This window comes from Clinocottus analis, unplaced genomic scaffold, assembly GCF_023055335.1.
Source record: "Clinocottus analis isolate CAN_PGR_092001 unplaced genomic scaffold, fCliAna1.0.p SCAF_24, whole genome shotgun sequence".
Lineage (NCBI taxonomy): Eukaryota > Metazoa > Chordata > Actinopteri > Perciformes > Cottidae > Clinocottus > Clinocottus analis.
In genome coordinates, this window is record NW_027175976.1 from 7,343,734 (window position 1) to 7,356,704 (window position 12,971).

Below are 12,971 nucleotides of genomic sequence, written 5' to 3' on the forward strand. Positions count from 1 at the left end.
GTCTCTTCCCTCTGTTGAATCTGGCCTCGGGGCATTCTCCGCCACAGAAGGCAGCGGGTGGGGGGGGGGGGGGGGGGCACAACAGAGAGCGGCACTTTCATCCTCTCGTCATCCTTTTTTTTTTTTTTTTTTTACCCGTCCACCTGCCCCGCGACCCCGCTGCCTCCATCCGGATAAGACGCGTGCGCGGCGTGACAGCAGGGCTTGACGTGTTGTTTCAACGCTAACATTAATTACACGGGCTATTCCGAAAAAAGCCGTCCATATTTCATGAGCGTTTCTTTTTGCATGCGGGCGATGGTGGAGCGCTCTGCTATTCTCTTTAGTCTTCCCGCGCCTCTTTTTACGCGTTCCAGGAAACCCGGCGCGCCTGTCAGCGGCGGCGCGGGCGAGACACACAATGGGGAATTGGGCCAAAAATACCTTGGAAAGTTCACAAAATGCAGTTGTGGGGAACGGCGGTGGCGGTTTCCTCGCAGTTGTCCAACAAAGTTTGCGCTTGGCAAAGCTTAGCGAGGTGTGAAAGAACAAATACAGTTAATGCAAATACATCGCAGGGAAAAGCTCTGTCTGGTATCAATATTAATCTGAAAAAAATAACTTTTTTTTTTGGATGTGTGAAATAGAGACAATGTTTGTGTTGGAATCTCCCAAATGTCCTCAATATGTCAGGTTTTTTTTGTAGAACAAAAGCCTTTAAAGGCCACTGTTGGCCGCACAGGAAACAATCCCAATGTCCTCACGGCCAAAAACAAGAATGGTCAAAGACAACATGCAAATGTGCTGATAATTCCCATAACCCCGTGAATTACAGCGAACAACACGCAGCATACTCGCGTATGGAAGTGTTCACACCTTTAAAGTGTGCGTCCAACCTCGACTTGTATGTGATGATCATAATAAGAGCTTCATCTCAACACACACATGCGTTTAAAGCAGAAAAACAAAGATAATCAACAGCACATTTTTACTTTTACAGCTAATTTTGTGCTCAAAAAGACACAAAGCCCAGATGAATTGAATTATTTCTGCCGGCTTTTGGTCATAAACTAAAGTATTAGATGAATGCAAATGTTCCAAAGTCAAGATATTCCCCCTGAAGGGAACACGAGTGTGTGTACCCAAAAAGTTTTGTGCGTCCTCTCGTCCCGTATGAGACGCTGACGCGCTTCCATCCGCGTCATGTTTTATATATTTCTTTAATCTGACAGAAGATTAAGCCGTTACGCTCGTGTGTGTGTGTGTGTGTGTGTGTGTGTGTGTGTGTGTGCGGGGGATAATAGGTGTGTATGTGAGAGGGAACGTGTGTGTGAGGGATCAGTGATTAAATAAATAATGGTAACCTTTCCTGTAACCTTTCCCCCCTCCCCCCTCCAGCCCCCGTCTGACCTTACAAGACCCACGCACATTAAAGACTTCTCTCTTTTCCTTCATCTCTCCCCTCTTCTTCTTCCTCTCCCTCCCGCTTTCTTCATCTCTTTTACATACCTGCATCAAGCTCCGAGGCTCATGCATATGTCGGGTGTCAGTGTGCTGGACGCCGGCGTCTCTTCCCAACCCCGTGTCCCTCCTCTTCTTTCTCAGCTCTTCCTCCTCATCACTGTGATCATCCTCTCTTCTCGTTTCCCTCGCTTCCCTTTCACTCGTCAGACCCCCCCAAAAAAGGTTCAACTGTTCCCTTCTTTGAGCAGTAAGCTGTGTGTGTGGTTGTCAGTGTGAGTGTGTGTGTGTGGTTCTCAGTGTGTGTGTGTGTGTGTGTGTGTGTGTGTGTGTGTGATCTTTAAGATCTGCCGGTTCAAACGACTACTCACACCACGCCTTGCCACTGAACTCCCCAAGAGGTCGCTGAGACACCCGTGTGTGTGTTTGTGTGTGTGTGTGTGTGTGTGTGTGTTTATGTGCTTTGTGTGCGTGAGCTGACTCCCTGATCTCCTGCTCTAATACCCTGAGGACCTTTGGTTCCTTAACTGTAGGTGGTCCTAAGCAACCAGCCCACACACACACACACACACACACACACACACACACACACACACACACACACACACACACACACGCACACTGACAACCACACATCTTCAGAGGATATCAAAGATTAGACATCAATCGTTCTCACCTCTTGAAGTCTTGAAGAACGAGCACCTCATATGAAAGGTCAGCGCGCGCCCGGAGAGCGACGACAAAATCAATATGCAACGATGAAGGTGATGATGAGGATGAATTATAGAAGGAGGGATGGGGAGGATGAGGACGGTGACAAAAACAAAGAGGGAGAGGATGTTGAGGGTAAATAGGGCGAGGAGGAAGAGGGGGCACAACTCGGTTGGAGTTGGTGAAGATGTTAATTTGTGTTTGGAGATTTATTTCTACATTTCATAATTTGTACGACTTTTCCGAGTTGTTGTGTTTGCCACAGTGTGATTGCTTGACCCCGAGAAGGGGCCTGTGTGCCGTCAGCGCTGCTTGATCTCTCGTCCCGATGATAAAAGCACTTCACTTTTGCACGTTAACTTGACTTAGCGGCGCGTTTCGGCAAAAGAGAAGCCGTGTAAAACGTGCCGGTACCGGTTGAAACCGGGCCCCAGTTCAGGCCCCCACAAAGCCCATCCTCGGCCGTGTGCCACTTCACAAATCTTCCGTTCCCCTCCTTCCCTCGAGGCCGGCATAACTTTTCCAACTGATGCAAGAATGACAGAGCGGCTGCTCGTCCGCGGGTCTGGACTCCAGACTTCTGTGGAGCTGAACTTGGCCCGGAGAGCGCAGTCGCCGATAGAGATAGGAGCGAGGGAGCTTATCTCTGAGCGCTCGGTGTGCCGACACGTATGATGTCGGACCAGTTCTCGTAATGCTTTCTGGGCTGCGTGGACAGATAAGCTTTGGGATCTGGAGAAGGTAGAGACATACGCAGGTAGCAAACAAGACACAATTGAAATTGGAGCAAGAGAAAGGGCCTCGGCTTCTGTTCGTCTGTTCGAGTGGGCGGCGCGCGAGCGCGGCGTCTGATGTTCTTCGACGGCGAGCCGACTTCAGCTCGCCGTACTCCCCGAGCAGTGACCGGAGCAGCGAGCTCCCCGTCCAAGCACTTGGAAAACTGGAACGAGGCGAGGAGGAGGAAGAGGGGATGGATGGGAAAGAAAGGGAACGCTGTGCGATGGGGGAGAGAGAGGATGGAGCGCAAAGAAAGGGAGGACGGGAGAAGAGCGGCGGCAGAGACAGACAGACAGAGCGAGGCGGCACATGGAACGGCACGAAACGGAAAAGAACTGACGAACGAGTGGAAGCAAACGAAAGGAGGAGAAGTGTTGGATTGAGGGATGAGAGGGAAGGCGAGGCCACCTCTTCCTCTCCCCTCTCTCTCCTCCGCCCGTCCCCTCCTCTCTCGCCCCCCCCACCCGTGAGAATGCCGCCTGCATGTGTGTATTTTCTTCCTCGTCAGATCTGCCGCGCTTTCATTTCGCACACAAAGACGAGGACGTAGACGTACCTGGCACGGGGGGGGCGTGAAGGAGCTGGCAGAGGTGTGTGTGTGTGTGTGTGGTTGTGTGTGTGTGTGTGTGTGTGTAGGAGAGAGGAACAGATAAAGAGACACCGGCTCACCTGCTTGGCAAACAAGGGGGCTTGTGAGAGGATGGCCTGTCTGTCTGAGATGTCCCACTTAACACTGACACACACTTAACCCGCTCAACACCAGCCTGCTCCTCTTCCTCTTCCTCTTCCTCCCAGCACTTGCATGCGTACACACTCAATCTGCTGGACTATATTTCACGTCACAGTGGTTGCATTGCAGACACGAGGGGTTTCTTTTGGTTTCTCTATACAGGTTTGCTTTCGCCTCGTGCTCATTACGGGATCCTTTTCTTCCTGCATTAGAAATCGTCGACCTCCTTGTGATTGGGATAGTGTGTGTGTAGCAAAAAAGACCGGATCATCGTTTTATAACGGCATCAAGGTGTTTCAGTGTGGATCCGGGCACAAAAACCTGATCAACTTTACGACTTTTCACGAGGTGCCATCGTCGGGTTTGTCCAATACTGAGCCAAACCGTTAGCATTCCCATGAGCCAGATGAGCGGAGGTTAGCATGCTAGCAGGCTAAGTCAGGACGATGCACACGGTGAACAGCGGCATGTTGAGACGCGTCCGTCCTCACCGAGCGTCAGACTCTCAGGCCGTGTCGACACACACACACACACACACACACACACACACTTATGAAAATGGATATTTTTTCCCCTTTAAAAGTAAATAAGAACTCCAATTTTCCTCGCTGGATTGAAAAATATCTCCAACGACATGTCAAATACCAGAGAGGATTCAGAGCACGAGCTTATCTTTGGAGTTATTCCCAAAAATCAAACTATAGTAAGACTATAATAGCATTTATGAGCCATTTAAACTAAATTCAATGCATCTTCACTATAATGAGTGAGGTGGAGGCAGAAATAGAGAAATATAGATAAAACCCAAATGCAGGCTCGGATACCATTACAATAGTCTTTTCTTGGGTGAATGAACTGATGCATGTTGAGCGTAATGGCTGTGGTATATTAATAAGAGTGTATTAGCACGTACTAGAAAAGACCTGCAAGAGCTCGCAGCACTTAGCGATAGCAGCCGGCCGTTTCCCTCGTTCTCTAAGAACAAGAAAACACCAAAGAGTTAATTGATCCTTTTCACTGGATGAGATTCATTGTTTGTCATACAATTTATGTGCAGATAATTTCCTGTCCTTTTTTTTTTTGTTGTTTTGTTTTATTATTGAGTTTAGCCGAGAGTAAAAAAAAAAAAAAAAAGAAAAAAATTGGCTAAAAAGTCAAATTACTGGCCAACAGCTGCAGCACAATGAGTTTTAACGCCGGAGTGAAAATGTGTCCACGCTAAAGACATTGGAGGGGTCTGCAATGCGACACAAACAAACAATAAACAAGGAAGCAAACAAATTGACGCATACATGAATACACACACACACACACACACACACACACACACACACACACACACACACAGAGCAATCTGCTATGCTGCAATTAGCTTGTTTTAAAGGAAACAAATAACAGTAATTTCAACAGAACAGCATCCATAACAATTCACCCCTGGAAGGGATCAGCTATTTGAGCACACAGGATACACTCATACATAGGGATACACACATGCACACACACACACACACACACACACACACAGTCGGCTGAGTGCAAGCCGTCGTATTCAAATAGACACACGAGGATGCACATACATGCTGACACACACACGCAGCTCCAGAGCAGCAGAAAGGGTCAGCTCAGTGTCTGAGTTATTATGCTACTTTGTTCTGCCTCAGTGGGAAGGCTGCACCCCGCACACACACACACACACACACACACACACACACACACACACACACACACACACACACACACACACGCACACAAAGAATTATTATCACCTATCAACACTCAAGGTGCAAATATAAAAGGGTTGGTTTGTTAATGGATTGAAAGAGATGAATAAAAGATCGGCTGAACTGGCGTCCGGTCGTTGTGTCTTTGCGTGCGCGTGTGCGTGCAGGGGGTTGTTGGTTTTTTTTGGGCGAGGAGAGCCGGCGGGGCCCCTTTGCTGCGCCTCCCTCTCCCCGCGACCCCTCCGTCCATCCATCCGCCCCTCCCTTTCGGCCACGACAATGGCGCGAAACATCTGCTCGCCACCAGGTCATTACGGCCGAGCTCGTCAGCCTGCGTCACTCGGGACGTGTCCGGTGCTCGAAAGCGGCCGCAGTCAGAGAAGAGGCCGGCGTACAGAAGCTCCCGCTCGCCCCCTCTGATCCGTCGTGCCGTCTTTGTACTGAACGCTCGCACCGTTTTCCCGACTGACGGGAGCTCAGTTCGGGGGATTCGGGACGCGGCGTTCGCGTTCGACAAGTCGGACGCAGGCGTCCGTCTGGTTTGTTATTTGATTGTGCCGTCTGAATTTTCTCCGCGCTCGCATCTGATTTGATTCCCGGAGTGAAAAGCGGTAATAAATAATAAAAAATAAAAAAAAAGTTGGGAGGACGGGGAATGAAGCCAGCCAGTCACACTGAAGCTATTCAAAGCCCAGTTTAAGCACCGTTCCACAAACTTCTCCATGGGGGCAGCTTCCCTCGCCTCCTCACATGTATTCTTACTCATTGATTGGGAGCTGCACGTGTGTCAGCGTGCGTGTGTGTGCGTGTGTGTCTGTGTGTGTGTGCTCTCCACTGTCTGTGCAATTGTTTGCTTACGCATGCGCAGCCCGAGCGCGTATGTGTGTTTCTGACTGCGGGTGCATTTTGTGATGTGTACTTTTTTTCTCTTCCTGGTCCAGGAGTCCCCGTCAGGACCCCTAGGCGTCCCTGTGCCCGCCTGCCAAAAACGTCTGCATCTCCTGGACCCCCTCGAGGCAGGGGACAGCCAAATGTCACTTGGACCCTCTACAGAGCGGTGAGTGGAGGACAGGAAGAGGCGACAGGGAGAAAGGGGGGAGGAGGAGGAGGAGGAGGAAGAGGAGGAAGGAGGAGACGGGGAATTGGATGCGATGGGGGCCGAAAGTTGAAGAGGAGATACGAGGATACGGAGAGTCCCTTTAAACCGTGTTCAGTTCCCACTTAAAGTTCGATTCCTCTCAGGCGGCCGGCGGCTTTGGCAGCCGGCTGCGAACATCGGATGAAGACGCTGAGACTTTTGTTGCCGCGCTCGAGGGGAGCTCCAACATCTACAGAGAGACGGGGATTTAGCGGAAGACGCTTGAAATCCAGGTGGATTTCGAGGCGTCGACTCTTCCTCGCCACAAACGAGCAAACAAAGAACATTGAAGGTGTTTTTTTTTTTTTTGTCAGTTTCGCATACAAATCAAGGCGACTCAAATGGGATGTGTCACCTGTCTGAAGCTCGTTTAAAATGAATTGGAAGGAGAGGCGGCCTGGCAGAGCACAGCACGCGTGCTCAATCCCCCGATGGGGACATTTTAAATGTAAAGAGGCGGCCGTGATGTCCCTTCAGCTCCGTCAACTGTAACATATTAGCATCTGTGTGCGTCTCCGTCACGAAGCGGTAACGCAAGCCACGCGGACCGGGTCCTGGTCCGGTGTGTGTGAGCGAATTAAACGTTAAATGCAGTGCAACACATGTGAAATCGCTCATCTAAATTACTTTCAGTGATGTTTTCTACCGCAGCCAGTCAAGCGGACGAAACCCGCCTCCCCCATCCATCTCTGCCAGTCCACTCGGTGCATGTGAATGTGTCCCTCGCTCCTTGTCCTCACACAGGGGGGGAGGGGGGGGGGGGGGGCAGATGGAGGACAAGACACACGGCCCATGTGCTCACACAGCAGACTGCGGTCCTTCTTCATAGGAAACACTCACTTCAACTTATGAGAGGAACATGAGGGGATATGAACACGTCTTATTCTGGGTCACAGCTGCTGAGATGAAAACACACACACACACACACACACACACACACCTGTAACCCTGATTCTCAATAGAGCTGCGCACACGCCCAGTGTCTCCTTTCCAAGTCCCCGGAGAGTCCTGCACGCGGGGGGGATGTGCAGTATCGAACAGGGACGCACGAGGAACACATGAATAGAAACAATGGAGCGGCCTTCAAGCTTCTACTCTCCGATTGATGCAACTTGAACATTTCATTTGTGGGTCAAGTCCGCAGGGAGAAAGACTCAAAAGATGAAAATACGAGATTTAATATCGGTGTGAAATAATGACATCATTCATGACAGGCAAAAAGAGAAGTCTTATCACATGCAGATCATCTCCACTGCTTGTCTTCTGTTGCTTTCTGTTTCATGTATTCAGATAACTTTTGTTCCCCAGATTATAGTGTCTTTAAGTTTGTTCGAAATGCTGCGGTAATAATGCTGCATTAGAGACGCAGGTAACTAAGAATTAGCAGCAAGACGCGGTGTGTAATTAAACGAGTTGTCATTCGTTTACAAGCCCATGCATAATAACTAGTAGCTCTGCAAACAGCACCTACACGGCAATTACAGACCAGAGATAGGTGTTTGTGTGTGTGTGTGTGTGTGTGTGTGTGTGTGTATCCACTAAGTTAATGGCTGTGTGGACGCGGCAGTCTAAATGTGTTCATCTGTAACATTTTATCCTGGGTCACCTCACTCAGCTACTGTCACACGCCGCAAGTACTCAAACACACACATGAGCTCGCAAAGCAGGAAGAGGAGAGGAGGGAGGGAAGGAGGGAGGGAGGGAGGAGAGAGGGAGGGAGGAGAGAGGGAGGGAGGGAGGGAGGGAGGGAGAGAACTCTGGCAGCACCGGAGTCCATTTTACACAGTTTCTCCCAAAAAACTCTGGAACTTTTACAAGAATTCAGGGAATTTTTCCATTTTCCTTTTTTTTTCTCTCCACTTTTTAGATCGTTCATTGGTCACGATTCTGTCCTAAAAAAAGGTAATGGCTGCAAATACTGCAGCTCACGTGGAGATGGAAGTAGATTAACCAAAGAGCATCACAAGTACGCTGTGCCAGGTGTATGTCCAGAAGAAATCCTACAATACATTAATATTGTACTTTATATTTCATTCACATATTTTTTTCCCCTTCCTATTTAACTTCATAAGGTGTGTTCAAGGCACTGCCGTCGTCCGATTTAAACTCTAGAAACATCAAATTGTTCCATAACATCAATGTTTTATGAATTAGACATCAACTACCAAAATTGTAGTTTATTTGGAAATTTAAAAAAAAAAAGGTAATGTGCTTCATCAGGAATGTGAGTGTGAAACATTCATGTGAAAAAAAGAGGGTTCACATTAGTTCCTATTTCCTTCATTTTTGTAGGAATTTAGGCAGTGACAGAAGCATGACTTTTAAGTATATATATATATATATATATATATATATATATATATATATATATATATATATATATATATATATATATATATATATATATACTGGAATGGAATATTTTTGAAGAAACCTTTGTTCTTGAGCACTCAAAAGGAAGTTAGAGCTTTTATCTGCAAATTAAAATGAATTTCTGTGAGGGATCACGCATTCATCTGATGCTTCTTAATGCGTTGTGGTGACTTGTAAAGGCCATCTTGGAAATACCAGACACAAGCAATAGGACTCCAAACACGGAAAATGAGAAATATCTTCGGTCAACATGCATAAAATCAGCTATTTGTGCAGCTATTCAAGACTGTGACTGGAATAGCATCACCTGCAGACCTCAAAACACACTTTAGTCCTCATTCAGTGGATCAAAATATTTGGTGTACACTAATAAAGGCTTGAATAGTTTTCTGGAATTCAATAAATCAACGCTTTGAATATGTTTTTGGTTTATGAAATCATACACGGTTAATTAAAATGTACAAAGTCTTGTCAGCATGTTTATCAACTATTAATACTTCATTAATTAAGAAGAGAGAGAGGGGGATCAATATTGGATGTTCACTTGTCTCCCCCTTGTGGTTATTTACTGAAACTGCATCTCCGTGTATGTTAAGAGAGGAAAAAGAAGACATAAAGAACTTATGTCTGGCTCGGGATAGTAAAAAATAACAACACAACAGAGTTATGACTACTAGAAATACTATATACTTATACATTTAACCGTATTCACATTAAATAAATAAAAAAGATATGTGGACACACACAAAGAAAAAATACAATTTAAAACAATGTCTTGTGAAAGTGTAAGAAAGAGGAATACTTTAGCAGTTTTAAATTTGTTTATGTTATGCTTATTTTTCGAAAAATTAATTTTAAATGCTTAAAATACTTGGGCGAATTATAAAAAAATATCCTCGTGTTAATAATAATATTATAACGGAGTATTGTTTCCCAAGTATTCAGCATGACTGTGATGGAATACGGCCGACTTGGGTCCAGTTCCAATTCGTAGCAGTGCGACCTCTGTGAGGTACAACGCAGAGGAGGTGAGCAACTTTCAACATACGGTGGTCTTTTCTTACGCAGCATAAATTCTTTTTCTGTTCCATCAGTCAGTAATATTGTAGTTTTATTAATGAGTCGAGTGAGATTGGGTGATGCTTTACTTTAGTCCGTAACGTAGTGGTGAAGACGTCGACATTTGGAATCCGGCCGTGATCAAAACAGGAAGTTTTCAGAGTTTACAGTAGCGCTAACCAGCCTGCGGGCTACATCCGCATTATCTACGTTTCAACAAGTGTTTGACTCGTGAGGACGACCTGGTGCTACCACACACGACAAACTATACACCCCGTAGCAAGTGTGATTGAATGCGTCATTCGGCTTATATTTTGTGTATTTTAACCTAAACAGGCAATCTGTCAGCCGACTAGCTAGCCGACAAGCTAACAGCAACCTGGTCACCGAAATACCTGTCGGGGAAGCTGTTTCTGCCTGGTCGGCTGCAGGGTTCAGCATTACGTGACGGTGCCTGGTTGTTACCCTTTTATCCAGCTCACCGGACAGCCCCGTAACATGAAGTTATGGAGGAGCGGAAGCTAAAGAGAAAGAGTCCCAGGACCACCACCAACACAGCGGCCCCGACCGGTGGCTCTGGCCGGAAGAGCAACGCTCCCACCGGGGGACGACACGTCGGCTCCGGCCATAACGCGGGGACTCACTCCAGCCAAAAGAACAAAAATAGGAGGTAGCAGTGTGGTTATTTTACTCATAGTATTTGCATATGATCGTTTTACGTTCCTCTGCTCATTTCTATGTATTATCTGTCTTTTCCAGGGGAGTGAGAGACAAACCCAGGCATCATATGGGTTTGGGTGGGAGACAGAGTCAGAACCAGGGCCAGGCAGCTCCCATCATCCAGCACTCCTTTCTGACTGATGTGTCGGATGTACAGGAGATGGAGAACGGCCTGCTCAGTCTCCTCAACGACTTCCACTCAGGGAAACTACAAGCGTTTGGTAATTTGGACTTCAGGAGGACTTTTCCCCTGCAGAAAACATATGATCCCTTGTGTGTATTAGGATGAAAACAACCCTGTGCAACTCCACAGACGCATATGACAGCATACACTAAATGTCAACTGTTGTGTAATCACCTACTAAAGTCCCTCCCCCCCTCTCTCTGTGTCAGGCAACGAGTGCTCCATTGGCCAGATGGAGCAGGTGAGAGAGATGCAGGAGAAGCTGGCCCATTTGCACTTTGACCTCCACAGCGAGGTGGACGAAATGCCCGAGGACCAGAAGAAAGTAGCCTGCGACACCAACATGGACAAATTACTCCTGAACGTAAGCCCCATTTAGTCCTGAAACACATTGGGCTCATTGTGCTGTCGCATGCACTTCATAAGGGAGTTAATCGATGTGGTGTAGCTGCTCGACATCCCAGCTAGGACTTAGCTGCTTACAAGTGTTAAACTCTTAAAGAGATTAGTTGGACGCTCAATGCACGGCGAACAGGATCAAGAAGTTGCGGACGTGTGTAACAAAATCTAAATGTTCTTTCTCTCCACAGCTTGAGGAGCTGAGTTCGTCAATGTATCCTTTTTATATTTAACATGCATCATGTCAATCCTAAAATGCTTTCTGAATTAAATTAAAGTAAAAAAAAAAAAAAAGTCAGATTTTTGGCTGTTTTTCCTTCACTTTGCTCCTCCAGTCAGAAACTGAATCTGGCCGACTCCCAAGAGATCCCCAGGACTGCCAGCATGTGATTTGTGTCCTCTCCGCCCCGTCTGACCCAGACCCGTGTCACCTGGAGGGGCCGCAACTGAGAAGGTGGAGTTGAAGGAAGCTCCAGGCACTATTTCTCTTTAAGTATTGTAGCCGTTCACCAGCGTTCCCCGCCTGCCCAGCAGGATGGATCTCCTGAAAGATGTCACGCAACAGGGATGCACCGACAGCCTTTTTCTTCACTGCCTAGAAAATACTAAGCAGCAGGATGACAGGAAATAACCTCCTGAGATTCAATTTCTTCTGATAAATCCGATGCAGTGTTTTCTCTTTCCTCTCAACGCGGGCGTCGGTGCATCCCTGTCACCGCCTGTTTCAAGGCAAATTGTAGTCGGTTCACTCATTTCTAAACGTGTACATCTGCAATACATCGCTAAAAAGCCGTTGATTAATAACCCAGAAGTTCTTGAGACGACATCTTCAGTGTTTTTCATCAGTGTTGTTGGACGTGAACTGATGTTAAGCTCCCTTAGCGATTCTCAGATGTATGAACTCACTCTGTTGCACTTTGTCTTAATTGTTGCCACACAAGCTAAAGACCTAGAGCTGAACATATCAAAGTATAGATGGAGAAATATTTATAACTGTTTCTCTACATATTGCTTAAATCCCAATTATATATCTTATTTTAGAGACAATAAATTATGACATAAATTATAGTTAACTCTAGAAATCAGAGTCAGAAAATAAGCATATCTTGTCATAATACATACATATATACGTATGGCCTGACATCAGCTCCGACACCACGTTCAGTGTTGAATATATATTTACACATATCCATGCTCAACACCCTGCACATCATCACTTTGACGCTTGAAAATACCCAATTATCCAAATGTTGTCATCACAAACATGCCTTAAACTTTTGGTTTCATAATGTTCTGCCTTGCTGGTTCTAACCTTTTGAAGAGACTTGCATATAGCAGGTTCTCTATTAATATAATATATGACCATTTGATGCTGCTTTGATTGTAAATCCTATATGTGTCACTTCTTATTTCAAGCCGTGTCGTTTGGGGGATGCGGTGTTATCTCTGAAGTGTTTTACTATTTAAAGTGTTTGGTGGTTGTGTTTTTATTGACCTAATAAATGTGTTCTCCTGAGCTACGGCTTTTAAAAGAAACAATATTAGCAGGCATTTTATTGAAGCTCCACACACACTGCAGATATTAACATTGTAGTAGAGCTTTCAGGTTTCTGTGAGGGGGTCAGGACATATTTTAATTCATGCATGTATTAAACAATTGCACCATATTATAAATGTTTCCATCATATTCCAGACTGACTCGTCAGCTCAGCTCTCGTA

At 46.3% G+C, this 12,971-nt stretch overlaps 1 protein-coding gene across 3 annotated transcripts in view; it reads left to right on the forward strand.

Moving 5' to 3' along the window:
• Positions 1-12,830, forward strand: part of ccdc28a (coiled-coil domain containing 28A) — a 142,844-nt gene extending 130,014 nt beyond the window's left edge. The window contains exons 3-8 of one of the 3 annotated variants that reach the window (XM_068590520.1): positions 6,321-6,436; positions 10,427-10,619; positions 10,709-10,890; positions 11,063-11,217; positions 11,444-11,466; positions 11,588-12,830. In XM_068590520.1, the coding sequence (XP_068446621.1) occupies positions 10,456-10,619; positions 10,709-10,890; positions 11,063-11,217; positions 11,444-11,466; positions 11,588-11,642 (579 nt within the window). In that variant the 5' untranslated portion in view covers positions 6,321-6,436; positions 10,427-10,455 and the 3' untranslated portion in view covers positions 11,643-12,830. Of the gene's footprint in view, positions 1-6,320; positions 6,437-9,811; positions 9,919-9,966; positions 10,620-10,708; positions 10,891-11,062; positions 11,218-11,443; positions 11,467-11,587 lie in introns of those variants that run through there. The other 2 variants (XM_068590521.1, XM_068590519.1) reach the window with 2 other exon arrangements.
• The last annotated feature ends 141 nt before the right edge of the window (positions 12,831-12,971 follow it).